The sequence below is a fragment of the Anopheles arabiensis genome, chromosome 3 (genome assembly GCF_016920715.1).
Source record: "Anopheles arabiensis isolate DONGOLA chromosome 3, AaraD3, whole genome shotgun sequence".
NCBI lineage: Eukaryota > Metazoa > Arthropoda > Insecta > Diptera > Culicidae > Anopheles > Anopheles arabiensis.
In genome coordinates, this window is record NC_053518.1 from 25,486,192 (window position 1) to 25,509,209 (window position 23,018).

The following is a 23,018-nucleotide window of genomic DNA, read 5'->3' on the forward strand; positions in this document are numbered from 1 at the left end:
CACTGAGTGAGTGCCCATCCATCGTTGCCCTGTGCTCATTCACCAGCAAGTGGTTCGAATTCCGATCGAATGGCTTAAGTTCCGCCCCACGTCGAGTGCCTTTATGTTCTCCCGGGCACACATCGATCAATAGTTCCTGTTCCTGCTGGTACCAAATAAAGGGTAGGGCTACCACTCCAGCCCCAAGCATCAGACTCTCAACACACACACACTGACACGGTGCTCGCTGTCGTGTCATTTGCATGTGTGACTTAAATGCTTGATCTCAAGAAGGTGTCAATGAATGGCCTGGATCGCGATGGCAGTTGTGCTGTTGTCGAGAGTTCGGGGCCCTCCCCGGATGGGCACATCGTTCATTTTCACGCCCATCGGCACTCATCGGTTGGCAGGTGCCATCAGACACCATCATCTAACACATTCGCACACACACAAAAACACACACACACATGCAAACACTCGGGGGATTGAAATTCAATGAATATGCATTATTAATCAAACAGAGCCCGCGTTCGCGAATGTGTGCGCAAGTGCGGCGAATCGAACGTGGGGCGGATCGAACGAGTACTAACGACTGCCACTGACATCTTGTCGGTGCCGAGTGCCGGGATGCACTTGAAAGTTGATGTGGTCCGGCAGTGGGTAAGTGGATGCCGTTTTGGTAAAGATAGAGTGGAAAGTGGTTGTGAGATTGAATTAAGAGAGAGACAGAGAGAGAGAAAGTGAGAAGCTCATTATCGTAAGCAAATTTGAGTAGTCACAGTTGTTTGAAGAAAAGAACCATTCAAAGTTTCCGTTATTTTTCCTGAAAATCCATAAGTGATTCTAATATGAATAGTTTTTGATGAAATATGCTTTGAAACATTAAAAAAGGCTACTTTTAGTTAGCTTGATTTAATCCAAAATGGTCTTTGAATAAAGACTTAAGAATAATTTCATCACAATACAAACAAACACAACCACCATTGTCTTAAACGCCAGCCTTTCACGGTGTACGGCTATAAGACTTAAGAGTTTTGAAATATCTCTGGTGCTTTAGTAGATGATATACATTTATTTAGATGTAATAGGTTGTGCATCAACATAAAGAGTTTCAAAACAAGCATGCGAAGTAACAGTTAATAAGCTGTTTTATTGAATGCTTCAAAAAGCTCTGTTTTATTTATTCCTTCCCGTCAGACACTCGCAACTTTAACAACTTTAAAGCTCTCTCCTCCGCTCTCCATCTGCTGCCAGGGAAGCGAGCAGGCAAAACAAAAGTCAAAACATCCTAATGTTCGTTCGCTTTCGACGTCCATCTGTGGCAGCCCCGTACTGCAAAACCATTTGGGAGTGATATTTTCTCACGAAATTCAGATTTATTTCCCAGCTAAGCAGATTTATCTGTCAAACTAGCATGTTACCATACATGTTGCAGAACGTGTCCCTTTAAGCACACGCTCAGCCGGAACGGTACGGCCGATGGTGATGGTGGTGTATTTTTACGGTTGTTCAATTTCATGCCCAAAGATTTCGTGCGGCCCTGTTACGGAATGCCGGAACATCCCAAAAAAATATGCGGAGCTTGCTGGAACAGGGGGAAAACACGGGCCTTGCGGAAAGCAGCACAGAAACATTCTTATAAATTCATAATTTTATCGTTTTCTCCACACAGACAACAGCAAAAAAAAACACACACAAACACACACACAAACACGAGAAATGATGCATCAATGCTGAGATTTTGTGCTTTGGTCACGGGACACGACACCCAACATGAGCCAACCAACTCACATGACACCCCGCCCAATATGACGACACATTTCCCGGCTACCATCTACCGGCATTATGTTGGTAATGGTAGGGAGGGCTGGCAACATGGGAGGGCCGTTTTTTGGGTGAGGTAGGCATGCGAACAGCAGCTCAGGGGGAGGAGGGAAGGATGAGTAATTTATTATGCCACACATGAATATTTACTCAGTACGAAACGAATCCGTCACGATGTTTTACCGTCTAGCTGGCTGTGTTTCGTACCGTTGGCAACAGTGTGCTGAGCACGCTGGTTAAAAGGGGGAAGGAGCACCACCCTCCCCGCTTCCTTTCTGACTTTTCCACCCTACGGTCCCGGGCCGTATGGTTTTGGAATGGTATAGGGCATGTGGCCGATGTTGCTGTGGATAAATCTGCTATCATTTTCTCGTCAGTCCAGCTCGATTAGCCCGGCTGCTGGAAATTGGTGCACCGACCGCTACCCGAAAAACAACGACCAAACGCCCCTCCCGACCCGCCCAGTCGAACAAATGACGTTTGATGGACATATTCATAGCAGCCAAGCAGCAAAGCTCTCCTCTGGCTCCTCTTGCCCTTTGCGCCCGTTCGGCAACGTTGTTGCTGGGGATTTTATTTTTCTCGTGCCTCGAGCCCCAACTAGGAGGGACGAGGGCACGGGCGACTCGGCACTGACAGTTTGCCTATTCCTGGCTCCACTCCGCACGAGCTGTCTCATTCGTTTGAGATCTCAATTCTGGCTTTGGCAGCAGTGTGTTTGTGTGTGTTTGTGGGTGTGTACCGAGAATTAAACGTGTGCGGTTGATGCCTCTTCATTTACGCTTTTTTTTTCTTCTCTTCTTGTTGAGTGATATGGGAAAAGGAGCTTTTCTCTCTCTCTCTCTTTCTATGGCGAAGGCAACTTTAATGAGTTTTAATAATGAAAATGAATGAACCAAGTACCGGGAAGCTGAAATGCTGACACTTTTTTTCTCTCTCTCTCTCTCTCTCTCTCTCTCTCGCTCTCTATTCCGAGTAGATGCTGCTGTTTGCAGAGTCTTCCAAGCAGCTTGACACGTGTGTTACGTTGAATAGCCTGACAGTTGGGAAACGTTTTGGTTTGTCAGCTTTCGTGCTGGGCAGATAGACAGCTAGCAAAAAGTTAGGTTCATTTCTCAAACATCATTCGTGAAATTTGTGAAGCATTTTGAATATTGCATTCTGGATAATCTAATGCAGTTTTAACGGAACCATCTATGGAAGGGCGAGATTCAACTGTGAAAAGTTAATGCTATCAGCTGATTGCTAGATTATTCCGGGAGTCATCTGCCTTTTTCCTCTCTTTCCATTTGATCATGTCATCGTTATGCGTTATGATCTAAACGGATAGCATAGTTTATGACTAACTTGTTAGAATTCGCATGATAGTTAATAAACGAAACGTTTCATACTTTGCATCAACAGTTCAGTTTCTAATAGCTCTCTGAATCAACAAACTTCTCTTCCTCAATTAGTTGATGCTTTTGCCACATGTGCAATGCTGTGAAATATTCAAATGCATCAGTTCATGTCCAGCACACTCATTCTGCGCTTTTTCGTTTGCTGTCAGTATTAATCTATTTCTGGAAAGATGGTATCCATGCTAGAGCAATTATTCTGTGTTGCTAATATTCTCTCGAAACTGCTTATTCCTAACGACCCAACTGTGCGCTGTATATTTCCAGGAAAAATTAATCGTTTAATCTCGGTACTTCGATGTTGGACGATCAAAACCAGTCGATGATACTACGCCGAATCGCCGTGGGCCAAGGCAAATTTGCATGGTGGTGGCTAAACATACCCCGGGTTTCGAAATGTACCTTCCAACCAGCACATTCGAAGCACACATTTGTACGCTGAAACACCTACAACACTTGGAACCGGTGGAGAAAGTTTGCCGGAAGTGTAATTGAAGCTGTACGGCACACGGCTCGGCGAAACGATTTTAAGAGTAACCGAATAACCACGACTAATACCGTCAGACAAACAAGCTGCAAATCTTGCAATGCTCCAGATTGCTTGATGTGTGGTGCACACAATATCGATCGAGCCGTTTCATCGATCTAGCCTGGCAATTTCCGGACAGACGTTTTACTGGGATCCCGTGCCGACGATACTGGGGTCAGTACGTTCGTGCGGGCTGTGATTGCAGCTCGAACTTGAGTGAACTGCAGCATCCAATTCCGAGACTGCATTTGGTCCAGTGGCCGGATGTAATTTATTGAACGAAGCGCCCCAACGTCTGGGCTTCCTTTGCGGTGCGTTCGGCTTCATTTGCCTGTCCAAATAAAATGACGTACAATTGTGTGGCGAGCGTCAACGGGAGGAGTAGTAATGAAAGTATGAGCGAACGAGCGATTGCATCTTTTTCGCAATGGGTTCGTACTGGTGGTGCGTACGGGTTTGCGGCAGTGCAATTGACCATGGTCTGAAAGGTAAGCAACCGCCCTGCCCGGAAGTCTTGTTTGCTGGGTTAATTTTCCGGCAAGCTTCAAATAGTCCAACACGCTCCGGGAGACGGTGTGATCGGTGCAAACACAATTTACTGTTGATACTTTTGCATGATGGACGTTAGTGGAGCTGTAAGACACCGAAATCAGTGATCAGTGCTACTGCAGGAGTTCGATTCGAAGATATGAAATGTTACATCGATTTCGAGCCAAAATCGCCTTGTTACTTCATGGCGTATATTGGCCCATCGTGGCACTTTGGCTCTATTGCTCGAGCCCATGCCGGCTTCTTGCGAACCGAACAGATGGTGGCAATTTGAATAAACGAAGGAAGAGCACGTTTCACCACCGATCGCTGTAGCTACAAGAGCTATCATAGGGGGCAATAGAAACAGCAGCAAAAGAAGCTGTTAGATGTTTTTTTTTCTCTTACGCAACATATTTCGAAAGAAACACACGTGCTCACGAAATACTTGGCGCTGTGTACGTGCAAAAGCGTGCCAGCGTGTAGGGCGGGATGGAAGGCAAAGAACCAGACCGACTATTTCCGACCGTGAAAAATGAAAACAACCACCGGGATGGAACATGAAAAAAGTATGTTGCACCCACACGTTGAGCCCATTTAAAAGTGCCATTACTATCAGTGTAATCTCTACTCGTTGTATGGGTGTGTATGTAGCTGTGGCGCTACGTAATGTTCGCCCGATGTGGGATATGGTTGTCGGTCGAGTGCGTTTGTATCATTTGTTTCACCGCACACAGACATATCGTGGCACCGTAGCGAAAATGTCCACCACTGCATGAGATATTTTATGAAGCGCGCACCACACCCACAGAAAAGCAAATAAAAATAATCCTCAAAACTAGGACAGTGGGCCAGCCATGTCCGTGTGTCCGGGGGTATTTTATTTGAGGGTTCATCTTTTTTGCCGCCATCCCTGGGATCCCTGTTTGGCTTTGTGGAAATGATCGTATGATATTTTGTATGCGTGAGTTACATAGTGTTAAAAAATTGTACTATTGAACAAAAATTATACTAATGGAGTGATTTTTTTCAAATATTTTATGTTTAATATTGAATAAGTATTGTTTAACATTAATATTAATAATTTTAATTAAAATTTTAATTATAAAAGAACCGTAATTTCAGATTTTTAAATTTCAACTGATTCTTATACACATTTTTGAAACATTTTCACACCAAACATTTAAATGAAACGTTAAAAAAAAATATCCACACATGGTAAGGATTCCGTGAACTTATTCCACCATTCTATTCCACAGCCATCCCAACCAAACTGGAGCGCCATCTCGGTAGCAAAAGAGCGGACCAGAAACGTACAACTAGCCACAAAACCCATGCACGGCACACTCGCGTCCACCGTCAAAGATACAGAGGCTCACAACCCAGCCGACAAAAAAAAAAAAAACCAAAAGCACAGCCGATTCTTGCCAGCGCCAAACACCGTGCCAACCGGGGGAAAGTAATTTATAGTTTTAGAATGTGTTTATTTAATTTGTTCGCATTAATTTTTAATTTTCATTTTGCGAAATCGTTTCCGCAAGTATTTTTCGACTTCAGCATACGGCTTGGAAGCCTGTTGATGAGTGTGTGTGTGTTTCAGTGTACGGTTGTTAACGGCCAGTGTGCAAGCACCAAAGCGCCAGCAATAGCCAAACCACGAGACGATGGCTGAATAAACAGCATACAACAACAAGAACGGGAAGGTAAAAAACACAGAGCACACTAAAGCGAACGCTTTTCATGGCGAGGCCGTTTGCTGCATCGGGGTTTCAACTGCACCCGGAATTGCACTTTTCCCTTTCGGATGTGTATGTTTTTGTGAGAGTGTGTGTGTTTTTTTACATTCATTTATTTTGCTGCCACTCATTGGACGCGCACCAGTACAGGCTTGCCAGTTGGGAAGCGGATTTTTATTTTTATAAGCTTTTTGGGAGGTTGTTATTTTTGTGTATTCTTTTCAAAGCCCTTCTTGCGCCACCAGTCAGTTTGGTTGTTTGTTTTCTGTGCAACCGGGATTATGTTACAGAAAAGCTGTGAAATAAATATGTTTTTTTGTTCTGTAGAGTACTTTGCTTTGCTTTCGCAATATAACCATTGCAAGAAATACTATGAAATTTAAACTTTTTGTAGGTGAAATATTTGTTCTGTATTTGTAAAGCCCTTTTATTTTACAACTATTTGATACTAGCAAACGGAAAGAAAAGCAAAGGCAAATAGTTCACTAGACCACTTTTCATATCAAGAGCTCTAAGCCCTTAAATCATTAAAACTTAGCTTTGTTAGGTCGTATACTAAAGAAAAAATAGTTTTTTTGTTCCTTTTTGCGTGCAAAATAAACCTCTACCAACCAACGCATCCGATTCTCTGCTCTGACGTTCATGAACATGTTTGTCATGTTTGAGCATCACCGTAGTGAAGAAAAAGCACTCAGACGAAGCTTTATTATCGCCTGCCCCGGAATCTCCACGCCTGCTGTTGTTAGCACAAAAGATTCCCAGTGCCCTCGATGCCACGTGTCCCTGTCGCCCCGCCGCCAAGGCGGAACGTACGTTCTATTGTTGTATTTTTCACAGATTTGTCAGCGGCCTTTTTCTACCTTCATTTCTGCGAACTTCTCTTTTCATTATTAGTCTACCCTTTGGCTTCCTCCATACTGCAGAAGCAGCATCAGCACCGCGCCGCCACTGTTAGGCCGTACAGCCGTATGCAGTGGGAAAGATAATTCTCATAATGAGCACCGTTTGCCGTCACAACCGGTTGATACACGATGCGCACACAATAGACATCAGCAGAGGTTGGCTGGTTGGCTGGCTGGCTGTTGCTGCTGCTGGTCCCATCATTTTGCTTCACTGCTTTGCCCCGCCGGTACATTGGAGCACCATTGTCACGCGAAGGAAGTAAACATCATTGCCTTTTTCACACGGGTAAGTTATATCCATTCCTGCAGCAGTCCGGGTTCTACCGCGTAGCAGGGAGTGAGTGCAAAAGCTTCCGAATGGTACGAAGCTGTAGAAAAGGGAACGTAAATGTGCATACATTTACGTCTTACGACGGACGAAAGCGAAGCTCCTGAAACGAGCAAAGCCGAGCATTGCTTTTACCTTTGCAAGAAGATTTGCACTTTAATATAGAAAGTACATGCAAAAGAAGCATTCAGAGAATGACTGTTACGAAAAAGAACGCCCATTGCGACAGTTTTGCAACGTTTGCAGCACAACGCAAAGTAGTTTGCCAAAGATCTTTTGCCTTTTGGCTTACGCTAGGCGTGCAGTCGACTAGAAGCGAGCGGGTTTTTCGAGTCGCTTTGGATTATTATGCACGCTACCGTGAACCCGCAGCAGTCTATCGCTTTATGACAACTTGTGTGCGGAAATGCTGGCGAAGACTTTAATCTTTGAAATGGTTTCTCCGTTTCACCCAGCCGGACCGACTCACGTACCGTGGATGTGGTTTATGTGCATGGTTCCACTTTTTCGCTATCAAGCTGATTGTGTGCGATATGTTCCAGTGACACATTTAATCACTCCAAGCTCCTTGAACGCCCATTGATCAACGGAAACGGATGTTGTGAAGAAAAGCCCAACGAGGTACGACTCGGTGCTCTTCTTTTCTCCGTCATAGCCGCCCTACCAACTCAATTCACAGTTAATTACCCACACATTTATGTGACACTCTTCATCAGCTCTTGACTCTCCGGTCAGCGTGCTCGGTTTCCAAGCCGTACGAGCTACGTCAGTATCCCGTTGGCATTCTGTCAAAACTGTCCAGCACGAATGCTGGACCGGTTTCGAAGAATTGCGCCCGTATTGACCAGCGTTCGGACGGATGAAGAGTTGGAGAGAGCGTGTTAAAGCGAGGCACTTCCTTCCGAAGCCACTTCGGCCCTCGGTATTCTGGCAGTGACGGGTGAAATTTGTACTGCTTGAGATGCCGCATTGTCATGGTTGCCACTTGATTGCTTATTATATTTGGCTCGCTTTATTTCGGGGCACCGGGAATGAAAGGACGTGTCCGGTGAGAAGTGCTCTGGAAGATAAGTGGAAAGAAAATCAATTAAGCCAGTCCAACGCGGCTGTCCAGTTGAATAGGGTTTGGATCGAACGTTACAGGTCCAAGGACTTGGATATTGGGACGTTCAATGTAATCTCCCACTTGGTATATGTATAAGATGTGTGAGAAATGCACGAGAGATCACCGTGCATTAGATTTCAATTCAATCTTAGTTGAAGACTAAATAGTCGTAAAATCACCTAGAGCGTCGAAAACTCCACATATTTTGTTATTAAACTTATTATAAAAGAACCAACCAAAAATATCTGTAGCGAAGCTTTAGGTCCTTTGTCGGAACTGAAATACAACCCACACGATGTAATCACAGCCTTCAAACAATCAACTCCAATGCTTTCATATATGTTTGCGTCATTCCATCGGCTTTCGGAATGTCAACATTTTGGCTTTCGTACTTCCCATTTCTTCAATGTCAATGTTTTCTCCATCAGTGCTTTCTTCGTCAGTATCTTCCCTTTCCCCGCTCAAGTAAACGCTCTATTAAGACGAATAAAGCATCCCAACGCCGACCGAACCTGTACCATGACTGTACCACCGCCCAAGAAAGACAGCCGTCTTCCACACGACGGTTCCAGCGTACGTCACACGGCCTATTTATCTTTTGTGCCTTTCGGGCAAACAAATATATATTTTTGCTGCGGTTATTTATCTATTGTTTCTCGCATCCCTTCCGCTCCATTTCCATCTAATGCGCCGCTTTCCCGGTTCGCATTCCCAATGGCAATGGCGTGTACGTGTTGGACACGATAAAGCTGTCAGCGCGCGTTTTGTCCTGCTCGACGTGACAGTGGTTCTGGGAAGATGTGTGAGCATTTTTGTTTCCTTCTTCTTCTTGCCCCGCGGACATCTTATGGCGTAAGGTGCCGACACGTTAATGTGGCTTCCCTCCCGCCCATTTCTTTCGTGGCGAATGGGGACAGAGATACGACCACCACCACCGAAAAAAAGGAAGCCTCTTTTCTATGCCTCCCTAAACTGTCTGCAAAGGGCAATGGGGGTGGTGGGAAAGCAGAACTTAAAGATTGCGGATTAGACCGGAGCACAAAGAGTAACTTCCCGTTGTGCCCGCACACACTTTGATGCGGGTCGGGATTTAATAATTCAAGTTCAACTGGTCTTTGCTTTGGCAAGCTGTCGAAGCAAACACACCAACACCAGCTTTTCCACCGTGGAGAGAAAAAAAAGCCCCACCCCAGTTTGGTCACTGTGTCCGTGTTTTGCGGTTGCTTGTGGATGGATTCGTTTTAGTCGGCTTTAGAAAGGCAAACCCCACCTGGCGAAGCGGACGGATCGAATGAGTTTTAGCCGCTAATCTGAACCTTATGAAAGGCTTTGATGTAGGATTTTCAATCAATTGAACCTTTCTGCTGCCCCCTCCCGCCCCCCGCCTCAGGTTGCTCTGTTCCGCTGGCTGTCTCGTTCGAGTGTTTGGGATTATCGTTCGATAGGAGAAGTGTTTCTTTTCCAAAGAATCTTGTTCACTGCCTGCTATCCCGCTGCTTTTGAGTCGAAGCTTGTGATGGTTTATATCCGGAGTTTTTTTTTTCTTCGGGTCGTCTTCCCACTCTCGTAGCAAAGTCGAGAGTTGTCGATTGGAAACGGTTGAATGATTCAGGCGTTCGCTTCGGTTCGATTCAAGCCTTAATAAACAAGCGAAAACTTCTGCACAAATCACAAGTCACAGTGAAACACACACCAACACACACATACCAACTGAATGTATGATATAGTAAGGGACGGGTAGGATACGAAAGGTTTCGTAGATGAAATCTTCAAGCGTGTATCCGCCTCCTGATCCCAGGGTTTTTGCAGGGTGTCTGTGTGTGTGTTTTTTTTCTTTCTCTGCACTAAGACTGAGCTGGAGTAGATGGGATGCTTCCTTCCTATGCTAAACTAATAAATAAAGGAAAATTTATAGGCTCTAGACAGCGTCACTCGGTCCCCAGGATGTTGATCGTACGGAATATTGATCGGGTCTTTTATCTTCACACCGGCAGGATGTGGCATGCTTGCCGTTGGTCTCCTCTCTCAAACCACCAAAACATGACAACCTGGACCGATGATACTAGCGGCGAAAGATGCGGAAGAGCAGCCGGGCCGACACAGGTCGGGGCCAATGTCAGATAGCATTCGTTTCCTTTCGATTTTCTTTATTTATATTGATCGCCTTCCTTCTGTGACGCCCCAACATTGCCTGCTGTCCGGGGGTTTGCGCAAAAGCCCGGCCTGTGCGCTGTGGGTTTCCGGTCTGTCCGCCCTCCGTTCCCACAAAAGGGGCCCGGAATGGAAGGCTAGTCATGATTTTACCCAGTGCTCCTTTCGGGTTTCGATACCACGGAATGCTTTTGGACGCACGGAAATAAAGTGACATTATGGAGAGGTTATCTTATTGAGTTTAGCATTTCAATTGATAGATTACGCTTGCTGTGCGAGGCGGGATGTCTCGGGGGTTTGTGCTGTTTTTGCGCCAGCTTTGGTAGATATCCAGGCGAAAAGCTATAATAGGGGAGATCTCAAGTTTTTTTTGCTGTTGATAGAAAAGTATCCAAAACACAACATAGAAAAGGTTTTTTTTTTCTTCATTTGAAGTGGTGAACCTGATGGCACATTTAAATGAAAATGTATTGCCAAGATGAAACGTTTCAGCATTTTTTTTTCTTCAGGCAGAACTGCAAGATAAGGCAAAAGTGTTGCCATTCACAGCGTTAAATGCGGTCAGGTTTAGGTTTCATTCGGTGTGAATGTTTTGCTTTTCTGCACGAAAAAGATTTGCACATGAAAGCAAAACAGTTAAATGATTTTCTCCAATCGATTTTCTTTTTTCTTTTTCTTTACTTAAGGGGTTTTGATCGGTTTCGGTTGCATACTTACAGATTATAATGTACATCCGCCATGTTGGGGCGATGGTTGAGTGCTGCTTTCAGGGCCTCCTTGGCTTCCTGATAGCGGCCCTGCGCACTAAGGACACTTCCTAAATTTCCGAGAGCTGCAAAAGCGGATAGAAAGAGAGAAAGAAAGCGGAATTAGTATACCGTACACCGTGCGAGAACAAAAACTAACTTCACTCATTAACGATGACGCAGAAGGTCGTATAAAGAAGGGGCAGAATTACTACATTTTCAAACGTAATACACACAAAAAAGGTCCTTGCACAAAAGGAACTGAAAATTTAAACCCATTTACGTGGTGGACTTTTTAGAATGGTGATTTGCTCGCGCTTCTACTACCTTGAAGGACGCGCAAGCAAGTGCAGCATAACGAAGGTACCGGGAATGGTGTTGATAACAATGCAATTAGGGAAATTATCACTCAAAAAAATGGAACACCCACCCGGGGATGCCCTTTTTGGCGGCGACATTAACAGAAATTACCATTACTTCCAGCGTTCAGGTAATGGCGATGGTGGAAAATTACTTTTTTGTCCCATTTTGTCCATCACCTGGTGCGGTGTGGTGTGGGTTTTTTTTGCTTATCAACCGAGAAAACCTTTTTTAAATTTCGTTTACGTAGCAAAAAAGGTCAATATTTTGTTAGGTTAGAAAACTCTTTTACGATCTTTTCTTCGTAATTTTGAGACATTAAGCGAAGAAGCAAAATCATTTCTAAGAACATAAACCCAGTTCCATCAGTCATATCACTCTGTTTTCAAAAGCGGTTCCATATTGCGACAACTCGTTTCGCAAATGTTGACACAGACACTCGTTTCTTCGTTTTGGGATAAATCACCAATGTGCCCACAAGCAGGGGGTTTACCGCAAAGAGAAGGTTATTATTTGTTGTGAAAATTGAATTTTCCACCTCATCAAGCGAAACGAAGTTCCCGCCCGACTGGGCTGTCTGTCAAACTTCTAAACGGTGGGGCAACCTTGGCCTTCGGTACACTTAATGCCATTGGCAGTGTGCTGTCGGCGCTGTCTCGCAATCCCATTTGCTGCGTCTAGCCCCAACCGGTTCAAGGACTTTTTAAGGTCTGAACAAGATTTCGTAAGAAAACGGTACAACCTGCTTTGTATTGTACTTTTCGGACAGAAATAAAAATTGGGTAAAGGTTAACAACATGTCAGCCAGTGATGAGGGTTGAAGTGTTCTCATATCCATCTATGCGTAATGTAGCGTCTGGAAAGTGGGATCTTTTCCTTGAAAGACAATTGCTGAGCAAAACAAAATGAGTGCACGAAGAAAAATAACTCAAAAAATTAACTGTTTGCATTTCATCTTATGTTCTAATTATAATATAAAATGACAATTAACGAACCAAATATTTTGCTAAAATTTTTTCTTGTTTGGAGGTTGTAGTTACGATTTACGTTAATAAATTGAACCAATATTCTCTCATGGAACCTACTCAAAACATGCAGTACATTTTGCATGTTCCGCACACAAAAAATCAGTCAGATTTAACAGCTAATTGGAAACTGAAATTTCAATCCTTTTGACACAGATTCAACAGTTCTATTCACAGCTTAACCACCGCTACATGGCATGGAAGAAAGCTCCAAAGCTTGCATAAAATATGCATTCCTTTACCCACCTCCCAACTGTGCCCCTCCTCTTGTCTTTATCTTGCACCCATCATTAGCTTCACCGTATTCACCACCATCTTAGGGAATGGGAAACGTTTCGGAATGAGCAAGTAATTAGATCCATTAGACATTCCTCTGGCGCATGGTCTGCCAACGGGAACACATCCTTCTGTGGGTGGGTGGGGTAACGATGTAAGGATGGAATTAAGCACCTAATATCCACATTTCTGTAATGCAATTTTTCATCAGCTTCTCCGGGGTGTGTGTAATCAGATTCAGTGAAAGCTGAGAATGGGAGACGTTCCACCGGCACACCTAGAACGCATTTTGCAGTAGGGATTTATTTCTGTGCATTCTCTGCAAGTAATTTATCTTAATGTTTAGCATGAATGCTTTTTTTCTGCATGCCAACTAATTATTTGCGTTGAAGAACGCACAACTTGAGCTTATTGTAGAATTTTACGACTCCGACAAAAGCTTGCCACTGATATTGCTTTGATCGATGTAAAGATTTACTATGTTTAGCAAGAAAAAGTGTGTGATCGTTGATTTCAGCTTTAGGTGCTGCAGTGAGCGTCTATTCACACCTTTCGTAAAGCGCCCAAGCTACTCATATAAAAGCTTGAACACGACACAGCTCGACGGGTAAATATTGGTTGAAGAAAAGTTAGCACTACACCCAAATTACCAAAACAAGCTAGCACAAAGAGCTGAAGGCACAGAAGGGCAAGGTTTAATTAATTCACGCACCGCGCTGCTCTACTCTTTAGGAGGAAAGTTAGATGTGCATATGTGTAAGAATCTGTGTGAATAAAACAAAAAATCACACAAGAAAGTACACACAGAACCGGCGAACTAAAGTACATTTTTTGCCTCTGCCTTGTCTGAAAGGAAACTCCAATTTTGCAGCGCTTTGACACAGAAAGGTGAAGCTGCGTTCAAGGTACTGTTGAATTTAGCATTAACCTTTTCCTTTGCTTGTTTTCCCTCGCTACAGCCCCTCCAGCTGTGAGGCTCGATCGGTTGGGTAGGTATTTTTAGAGTCAGCAAAATTCAGGATAAGCCCGTCATCGCATCGTGGTGTAACAGCACACCGTGTGAGGAAGCACGACCGACGCCATAAATTACCTCCTAGCTTGCTGCTGCTGCTGCTGCTGCTGCACAGTAAATAAACGCACACACACACACACACACACACATGGTGATTTGGTTGACTCGTATCCGCACACCCTTTTTTATCTCGTCCACCTTGCCTTGTCTTGTGATGCGATTTAAAAAAAAACGCTCACCATTGCGGATACACGCGATGAAGAAAAATCGCGTCCTGTAAGCAAAACGCCCATCCTACGCCCCCGTGGCGTGTGTTGCGATGAGGGTACGGATTTAACGAAAGAAATGGTGAAAAGTGACGGAGAGCAATTTTGCCCTGTGCCCACACACGAAATACAGCAAAAAAGAAAGCACCACCACAAGCAATTTCTTTTGCTCTGGCGCTGTTAAAACAGAACCATCGAAGTGAAACAAAAAAAAGAGGCACCCACAACCTGCACCTGTCATCAGAATTCAACGTGTGATGGAAAGGAATTGCTTCCTCACGAAGAAAACACATCGCGTACCTACATGGCTTTGGCGTTTTGTAGCCTCGATTTGGATTTTTTTGGTCCCGTTTCACCACGATTCGTTTAAAGATTGCTTGATTTTGGTGTGGGACATCGGTCCCCTCTGCATAAGGTTCCAGTGCTGCGGGAAAGGGGCACGATTGGCGCGAAAATTTATGCTGATTGAAAAGAGATGAACTTCTCCCGGGGGCTGTTTCACTCGTGTGCTGGGTTGGGATGGGTTTTGTCTCGTTTGAGCGGTCCATAAATAAGGCTTACCACACCTTCCCTAAAATCCAAAGGCAGTTGGATTTTGATAAGGGTTCGTTGTTGGTAGCACCACCCTTCGGCGAGTGGCAGCGGCTCCCGATCGTGCGATACGATCAAAATCAATTAAAACGTACGAAACAAATGTTGAAATATTAATCGAGCCTTTTTCGCACAAACCCCTTTTCTGTCCCGTGGTACCTTGCTTTGGGTGAATGGGTAGGGGGTGAAATTTGTTCCAGTGGTACACCTTCCGCTGGGAGTGAGCGAAAATGTAGGTGCTCTTTTTTGCTGATTTTTCAACACAAACTCACATACACATACAAACATTCAAACCCAGTTCGCATTTGATAATGTGGAAAACTTTACTTTCACTAAAAACCCTTTTTCCCATCGGAAAATCCGAAAGCAAACTCACTCTCCCACTCTGCACTCTGTCGCTCGTTGTCGGAGCATTCTCGTGGGAAAATGGAAAAAGGTAAACCTTTTTGCCCCGGTAATGTACGTTTTAGGCAAAGCAGTGCTGTGGGGACTGTGGCCGGGATATTGTTTGCTTTTGTGCCCGGTGGCAGCAGCGCGCACTTCATTAAATCAACAAATTTACTACGACTTCATCGAGCTTTCTAACCTAAGGAGTGCTTGAGAGTGTGATTTTTTACATTGCCTTTTCTTTCGATCGGCACTGAGGGTTGGAAATCGTTTGAAAGTTAATTAAACCCCATTAATGGTCCGCTTGTTTGTGCTGGTTGCGAGTGTTTGTCGCTTGGGAAAACCCGGTGTATAATAAGTTATTAATTATTTAGTCGTTCCGAGTTGAGAGCATAAACTAGACGATTTCAGTACAATATATGGTTAAAAGAAACAAGAAAATGTTAACGTGGGGCCTTAAAAAAGTGCAAGGGGCTCTGCTGTATAACTTACTTTTTATTAAATATTTTAATCATTTAACTTACATAAATAAGACGATACTTTCTCATTTGAATGTTCCATTGCTATCGTAGCAACTACTTGTTGAATTTTTTCCCATTTATCCATCCATTAATCCCAGAGCGCTGGAAAGCTATTTTGCACACCTTAAATCAAGAATATTTGATGGTTTGACATCGTTCGCGATTTTTGCACCCACATTTTAACTGTCGAAAAAGACAAAAACATGTTCCCCAAAAAGTTCACTAACGCTTGACTTCATCTTTCGCAACAAGCGTGCGCATATTAAAGTGGCATTGGCAAGTGGAAAGTTTGGTGGTCGAGATGGGCCCGCCTATCGGCAAGTTGCGCCAGTGTTTGCTAATGGCTTTTCGAGAGAGTTTTAATTTCTTTCTGTGGTTTCTTTTCTGCCGCTCTTGGAACTGGCAAACGGACTGACCTTGCCAACTTTCTTACAGCCAGCCCAGCAGCAGCAGCAGCTCCAGTTTGCCTGGGGCACACAGTTTTCACCGCATTACCGGACCAGATCATTCATTTGGTGGAAGTAAGTGGACGATGTGCAACGAGAGGGTAACCTGGGTTGCGAGGGAAAGGTCGCTTCTTTCAAGCTGCAGCAGAGATGTTTTGCACAACCGAGCGAAAACAAAAACCCCAACATTGCCATCGATGCGGAAAAACGGCAAACCTCGACAGCAACCGCCCCACGAAGCTTGAAGCGTTGGAAGTGGGAAAGGTCCACTACGTTTACGTTGTGAGCTACCGCACCAGAAGGAGCCGGAGACAAAAATAAATATCAAAATACTCGGCCAAGATGTGCAGCCGAGCCTTGGAAATTAATTTCTTCAGTTTGAGAGCGAACAATTTGGGGCGGAAAACAAAAAATCAACAATGCTGTAAAAATAAAAGCTTCCATTGTTGGTGGCGCGCACTTACTGCACACTGCCGGCAAGCATAACCAAACCGAGAAAGTGGACCTTTGCTTCCCTCCGCACCTTGAGGTGACAGCATTGCGAGGGTTGGGTTCACATTTTGTCCCTCCCAGTTCGAAAGCGACTGCGGCATTGTGTCTCTTTTTCCAGTCCAGTGAACCCTCATTGGGCAGAGATGGAAGCAGAATCTTGCGAAAAGTTTATCAAAACCTCACTTTCGGCAATCTAGAAGCGCTGTCCGTGGTGTGCCGGAAGCAATGGGTGGAAGAAAAAACCCAACACAAACTGGGCCAGTTTTTCCCGAATGCGTTGGAAAATAAATATTGACCAGGCCCCGTAGGCCTAGTCTGCCCGGCCGAGGGAAACCTGCCAGTTGGTTTCAAGTTTTCTCAAGGTGCTTGTCGTGTGTTTGAACGTATAAAATTGAATCGTAGATGTTTCAGGTTCTACCCGCTGCTCTAGCACTAGCGTATCGTTTTCTGGTGCCGCTCGAGTGGTTTACAAAGAAAACAAGCTCGAATCGAGGAATACCCGAGGGTAGGATGAATAACACAACATAATACGCATGACGAAAATTCGCTTTGAAACGCAACGCAAGACTTGGTTTACTTTGAAACGGGGTTGAAAAACTCGACAGTAAAAGCAACAGAAGGAAATTACCTGCTGCTCACTCTCGTCTGCAAAGGGCAAAGCTAGAGCAACGTAAAGTATGTATCTAAATGCCTATCGATATCTTGATATTGCTTTCCATTACCCCTTTACTCTCTCTCTCTCTCTCACACACACACACACACACTATCGCTACTACCACGGTCATAACGCCTATCATCGGCAAACTATCATCATGCTGAAGCTTGAAATTGAATCTATAATGACGTTTACGGGGGAATTGAATTAAATTTATATTAACCTGTGACTGGCGGGAGAAGGCACTATTGCGCATAACGATAACGAATGACGACCGATCGAACCGGAGCGCTAGTGCTAGTGATGGTTGTGGTTGCTACCTTGCTACCCTGCTGCTCTGCCATCAGAAGCATCGGCCCTTATGCTTTTTGCCACCGTTTGCTCCATTGTTTGTTGGGGCTTGTCACCCTCTTCAACATCGGGTGGTAGATGTTATCCAACAGCCACTAGCAAGTCTTTCAAACAAGATGGTTGAGGTATGCCTTGCAGACGAAAGGGTACGAAAGGAATATTGAAAGGAACGGGTGTTCGCTATCGAAAAGAAATGATGGAAGGATCGGATCGGAAAGTTCTGAACTGCCCGAACGCTCCATCGTGTCGCAAGAAACATGACGTTTGCGATGGAAAATGACAGCTTCAAGCTAATTTGAATACAGCGAATGGTGTAACAGTTTATTACACCGATGTCGATAGTGACACGTGGGGGAGTTGGGAACGAACACTGACGGGTTGCAACGTTTCGACTGAGTGTTAGGTAAATTTTCAAATACTTAAAAGGAAGATTTGTTTTTATGTTTTTTAGCAAACCAATGAGTCGTGGCAGGGAAAATTGTCTTCAATCACGCCACCACAATTCATATTCCCCAACAGAATTCGGCAGAATTCCTTGCTCATTCCAAAAACGTATCGAAATTCGTGCACGTACCAACAACCTCACCCTGGCGGTTTAGTATTCGTTTGACGGCATCGGAAGCATAATTTATTTCCATTTGTCTTGGGCAAAGCGCACCATCCTTCCCGATTGCTCTCCCTCTCTATGGCAGTAATTTCCGTCGCAAATTGATTCTTAATTGTCCGTAAATAGGTCAGCGCACATTATTTCACAAGCACTTCGTCTTCGTTGATGGGACACCCTCAAAACTGGAGCGCCCTCTGCGTGATAGGAAAAACGCCGAAGCCAAGGCAAGTTCGCAGAGTTTCGCCGCCATGGCAAAAACTTGTCGACAGTAAATTTTATGCGAATCACGAATTTTGGTGCTGCGAAAAATGAAAAGTGCTTCCCACACTTTTCCATCACGCTTCAAGGGAAGTTTCGAGCTTCCGTTTGGTGCAAAATATGTTTGCGGTGCGTCCTTCGGCGACCCATCGACGGGCGCGGTTATGTATGCGTGGTCAGTCATTGGGAGAGCGGTTTATTTATGAACTGCACGGGGGAGGGCGAGGGTGATCGCTAGTCGTAGGTGAGAGATTGCGTAAATTTATGCACCCCGCTCTAGAGAGTGAAAGCCGAGAAATCTTAGCAAACAAAACCACACTTTGAACGGACGGATGGGGGAATTGCATTTTGGGATATCGGGAATTTCTTCGTCCAGAGGGCGCCACAAGCACGTTTATCATGGGTACATGAAATGCGTGCCAAGCAGCAACAGTGGCTACCATTTTTCTATTACTTTTTGACCGAACCTTCTCTTTTGCGTTACAAATTCAAGCTTATTATGCAGAGAAAACAACAACATCAACTGAACCCAAGCACAAACATGGGAAGCGTTACGTTCGAGTGCACGATCTTTCCTCAGGGTAGGATCGTCCATTTCCATTTCCCCTTGACGGCGAGTGTAGAATTTGGAACGTTTTTTGTGCTCTTCTCACCCACGCAGGGAAGCTACACGAAGCGTTTTCCGACACGGAATCCATCAATATGTTTTCCTTTCACTGCTGTCACAGACTGAATGTGAAGCATGCAATTTCCTAGCAATGTGAAAAGCTCCAACAAGTCGCAGAAGATTGTGCGGTCGTTTCTTAGACGTTTCTTTTTATTTCAAAATGAATGTGAAATTTGTCCAATCATTACGAATTCCGTTCACATCCGAGCAGCTGCTGTAAGAAAACATTTTTGGCACTAACAAGAAACCGTCACCACTGGTTACACCGTGCGCCGAGTCAGTCCATGTCCAAGAATTCGTGGATCAGATAATCTTGTATGTACATTATTTTTAATATCGAATCAATTTTTTTCCTCTCTCTCTCTCTCTGTCACCATTGCGCGTCCCTTAGAGCTGGAAGCTTCGACCCCATCTGTTGGACGTCAGGGTGACTAGCGCCTTGTCCTACCAGTTTCAGTCGGTTCGATCCCGCTGATTGCTTGATTGAAAACTCTCAAAGCAACTTCATTAGACTTGCTGATCGGCATTTTCCGCGGTACCGATCCGACATCGCCCAACAGCGGTACCATCCGACGGTACCATTATTGGTGAAATTGACTTTAATCAAAATTTATCGACTCTAATTGGTCGACTCCCGGGAAAGTCCTCCACGCGTTCGGTAGGAATTTCGATAAAAGAGTACCGCTTACCGTCACCAAGCTTCTTCGGTGACATTTTCGGCGGAAATTTGCAGCTGAAGCGGGCGTAAAATTTTGCGATTTAGCATTTCCCGATGATTCAATTTCTACTCCCAGCCTCCGGGTGGAGCAGTGGGAACGGAACGACTTGTTGTCCCACAGGGCTGTGGCCTCTTTTCCATCGCCCCGATATTTACCGAAGTAAAATGATGGTTCAATGGTGGGGTAAAGAAGCATTACCCGATGCGGAATTTTGATTTCTTCCTCCCATCCAGCGCTACAGCCTACCTTCCAGCATTTGGGGACGAATTTTCGCTCAATTTAACGATGATTTCGTTCCCGAAGGAGTTTGATGCTGGGAAGGGGCACCGGAGCGGAAGTTGGTGGCGGTAGACATTCACCAAGCTGACGGGTTTGGGAAATTTTATCAATGCTAATGAGGCTCGTTGTTGTTGGTAGCGCACCGGTACCGGCCGAGCGGTTTAGCTGACGGTAGCCGATTGTCAGTGCAGCTGCTGTCGTCGAAGATTTGTATCGTAGAAATTGAATAATTTCGTAAGTAAATTTTACGGCCGATGTTTGTAGCAAGTGGTGAACGTGAGTTTATGTTGAATATTTGGTTCAAGTGATTCAATTCGCGTATTTTTATTGGGTAGTTGAATAAAGGACAACTTTGGATCTCAAAATTGAAGTATAGTATTGCACCAAATTTCTAGTAATAATGTTCCAATTTGATAAATAGTGTCAAAAGATTCAAGTATTGCTATTCAAACTGTTGTTTCATGATTAATCGAAAACATTTCAAAACTATTTTCAAACCATCTGAAAAGGACTTGAAGTACCTTAACTTTATGTTTTAAAATTTTCTGCACATCTGAGTATGTTGAAGAGTGTGTTAGTATGATCATCATCACTTTCTTATGAGCTGAATAATGCTCCCTTAAGCTTCAATTATTCCCTTTCTATCAGAGCTTAATCTTTCCCATTAGAATGTCGAAAACGAGAAAAGTTCACTCGATTGCGATGCAATGTTCTCTTCCTTCCAGGAAATCTCCAAACTCAACATCGATTGAACAGGTTAGAGCATAGAAAGCTGGGGAGCAATGAAAAAAAACGAATATAGCCCTCAAATTAGCTCCATAAAAGTTTAACCACTATCGTCTCACACGCTCACGCCAGCGCTATTTTCCTTTTAAAAGAAACGTAGGAAATTATCAAAAAGCTTACCAATAGGAGAAGATAGCAAATCGTTTTCTCCCCCCTGCTTCTCCAAAGTCTTCCCTTCAATAGGTGAAGCCAAACTCAATCTCTCACCTTCCCACACACAGGAGCTGGAAAAACAGACCACCCTGGCAAATAGGGTTGAGCATTCGAAACGTACACGAATGGACACAGACACCACCAAACAGTAGTGGTGGGAAGAAGAAAACAGGAAAAAATAGCAGGAATGAACCGGAAAAGACGAAGTACGAAAACACGGCTTCCCCGATAACTACCCTCATAAATCATTCCACGACATTCGCTCATAATAATTCCGACAAGTTTATAACCATAAATTATTAACTACCTTCTACCGGCAGTACGGGGCTAGAAATTGCTCGTCTCGGCTTTTACCGTGTCGTCGGTGTGATCAAGAGGTTGTATTTTTTTATTCGACTGCGGTTCTTTTTCAACTTTCTCTCTCTCTCGCTCTGTTTTGTTTCCACCGGTTTTCGCTTTCCATTTCATCTTTCTTTGTCTATTCTGGTGTATTTCTCTTGTTTTCCAACTGCACTCCGATGGAATCCTTTCGGTAGAAAGTTGATTTTGAAGGGGTATAAGAGGGAACAAGGGAGAGCCTGAACCAAACGGGTCAGTGGTTTTTATAGCCAGTTTCGGTGGAAAAACTCACTACATCATTGATAATACACACCGATCCGGGCCTGAGAGTCGATTTCATATTTCCTAACTTTTTGCCTATTGAGTGTTCCCCCCCCCCCAATCTCTTTTTTACGCTCGTTGTCCGAACAACGTTATTGACAGCTAACCAACGTTTCCTAGTGGTTCGCTTATAACCCTTCCCCCGAACATCGAAACAAAATGCCATACAGAAAAAGGGGATACGGTGGGAAAAATGAAGCGTTTTTCAACCCCAAAGCGAATGAGATAATTTCCACCACTCCCCCCACATGCTGGCTCGTCCCCGTGATAGTGAAACTAGAATTTTGGAAGAGTTTTTAAAGAGCGTTGATCACGGCATCGACAAAAGCGGGACATTGAGCGCCCCGGGAATGGACAGTGAGGGAAAAGTTTGCCCATCTAGCTGCGATGACACAGAATACCGGCGAGTGTGAGAATGGAAGTTTCCCCAATGACGAAGAGAAAAAAAGGGGAAACATCGTCCCTATAAAGTGATGAAATAACTATTTTCTCACAGAAAAAAGAGTGTATGAATTCTACGAAACTGTAACTGGTGGAAGGTGTGTGTGAAGTAGGGTGTGATGTAGCGAATGGTATTGGAGTAGCATTCTCGACCACAGGATCCATTGAAAGACCTGTATCATATGAGCTTTTAGATGTTGGTTAGGAAAAGGAAAGTGTTTTATTTTGTAAACCAGATATGAATGTAGCAACTCGTTCTTGTGTGGAAGATATAGAACATACAAATCATCATGACCAGTACAAACTCCAAGGTATGTTCGTTTTTATCAAAAATTAAATGTTAACCCAGTTTGCATTGTTCATCATATTAATACCTCAAAACGATACCTACTTGGAACTCTTCACAATTTTGATGCACGTTTTTGCTTCAAAAGTGACACATCAAACAAGACGACACACAACCAAACGCTATTACTCATAACCGTACCATCCTTCCGAGAATGTCAATGATGTTGGGGTTTCACACCCGATTCTATGTCTGGCCCAGTTTTTTTACCCAACCTCAAAAGTGAACGGTCAACCGAGGCAGAGAGAGATATCGAGGCGCATCCGGAGAATTGCGGCGCAAACCACATCGATGAAAAATTACACTCAAATACACCACAGCCAACCAACCCGAGCAAGAGGAGTAGTAGCAGGGAGAAGAGGCGTAAAAAAACGAACGATATAAATTCTGTGATATGTTTACCAGGGCCCGAACCAGTGTCGATGGGCGAAAAAGGCCGATGGAACAACTTTTACCATCGCTCGAGGTAGAATATAACCTTCCAAGTGCGGCCCG

The 23,018-nt window shown here is 44.3% G+C and overlaps 1 protein-coding gene across 3 annotated transcripts in view; it reads right to left on the reverse strand.

The window, feature by feature from the left end:
- The window catches only part of LOC120901567 (protein O-mannosyl-transferase TMTC2), a 157,725-nt gene that overhangs the window by 37,636 nt on the left and 97,071 nt on the right, over positions 1-23,018 (reverse strand). For all 3 annotated transcript variants that reach the window (XM_040309604.1, XM_040309607.1, XM_040309606.1), the window contains one exon: positions 11,197-11,311. In XM_040309604.1, coding sequence (XP_040165538.1) covers positions 11,197-11,311 — 115 coding nt within the window. The remainder of the gene's footprint in view (positions 1-11,196; positions 11,312-23,018) is intronic.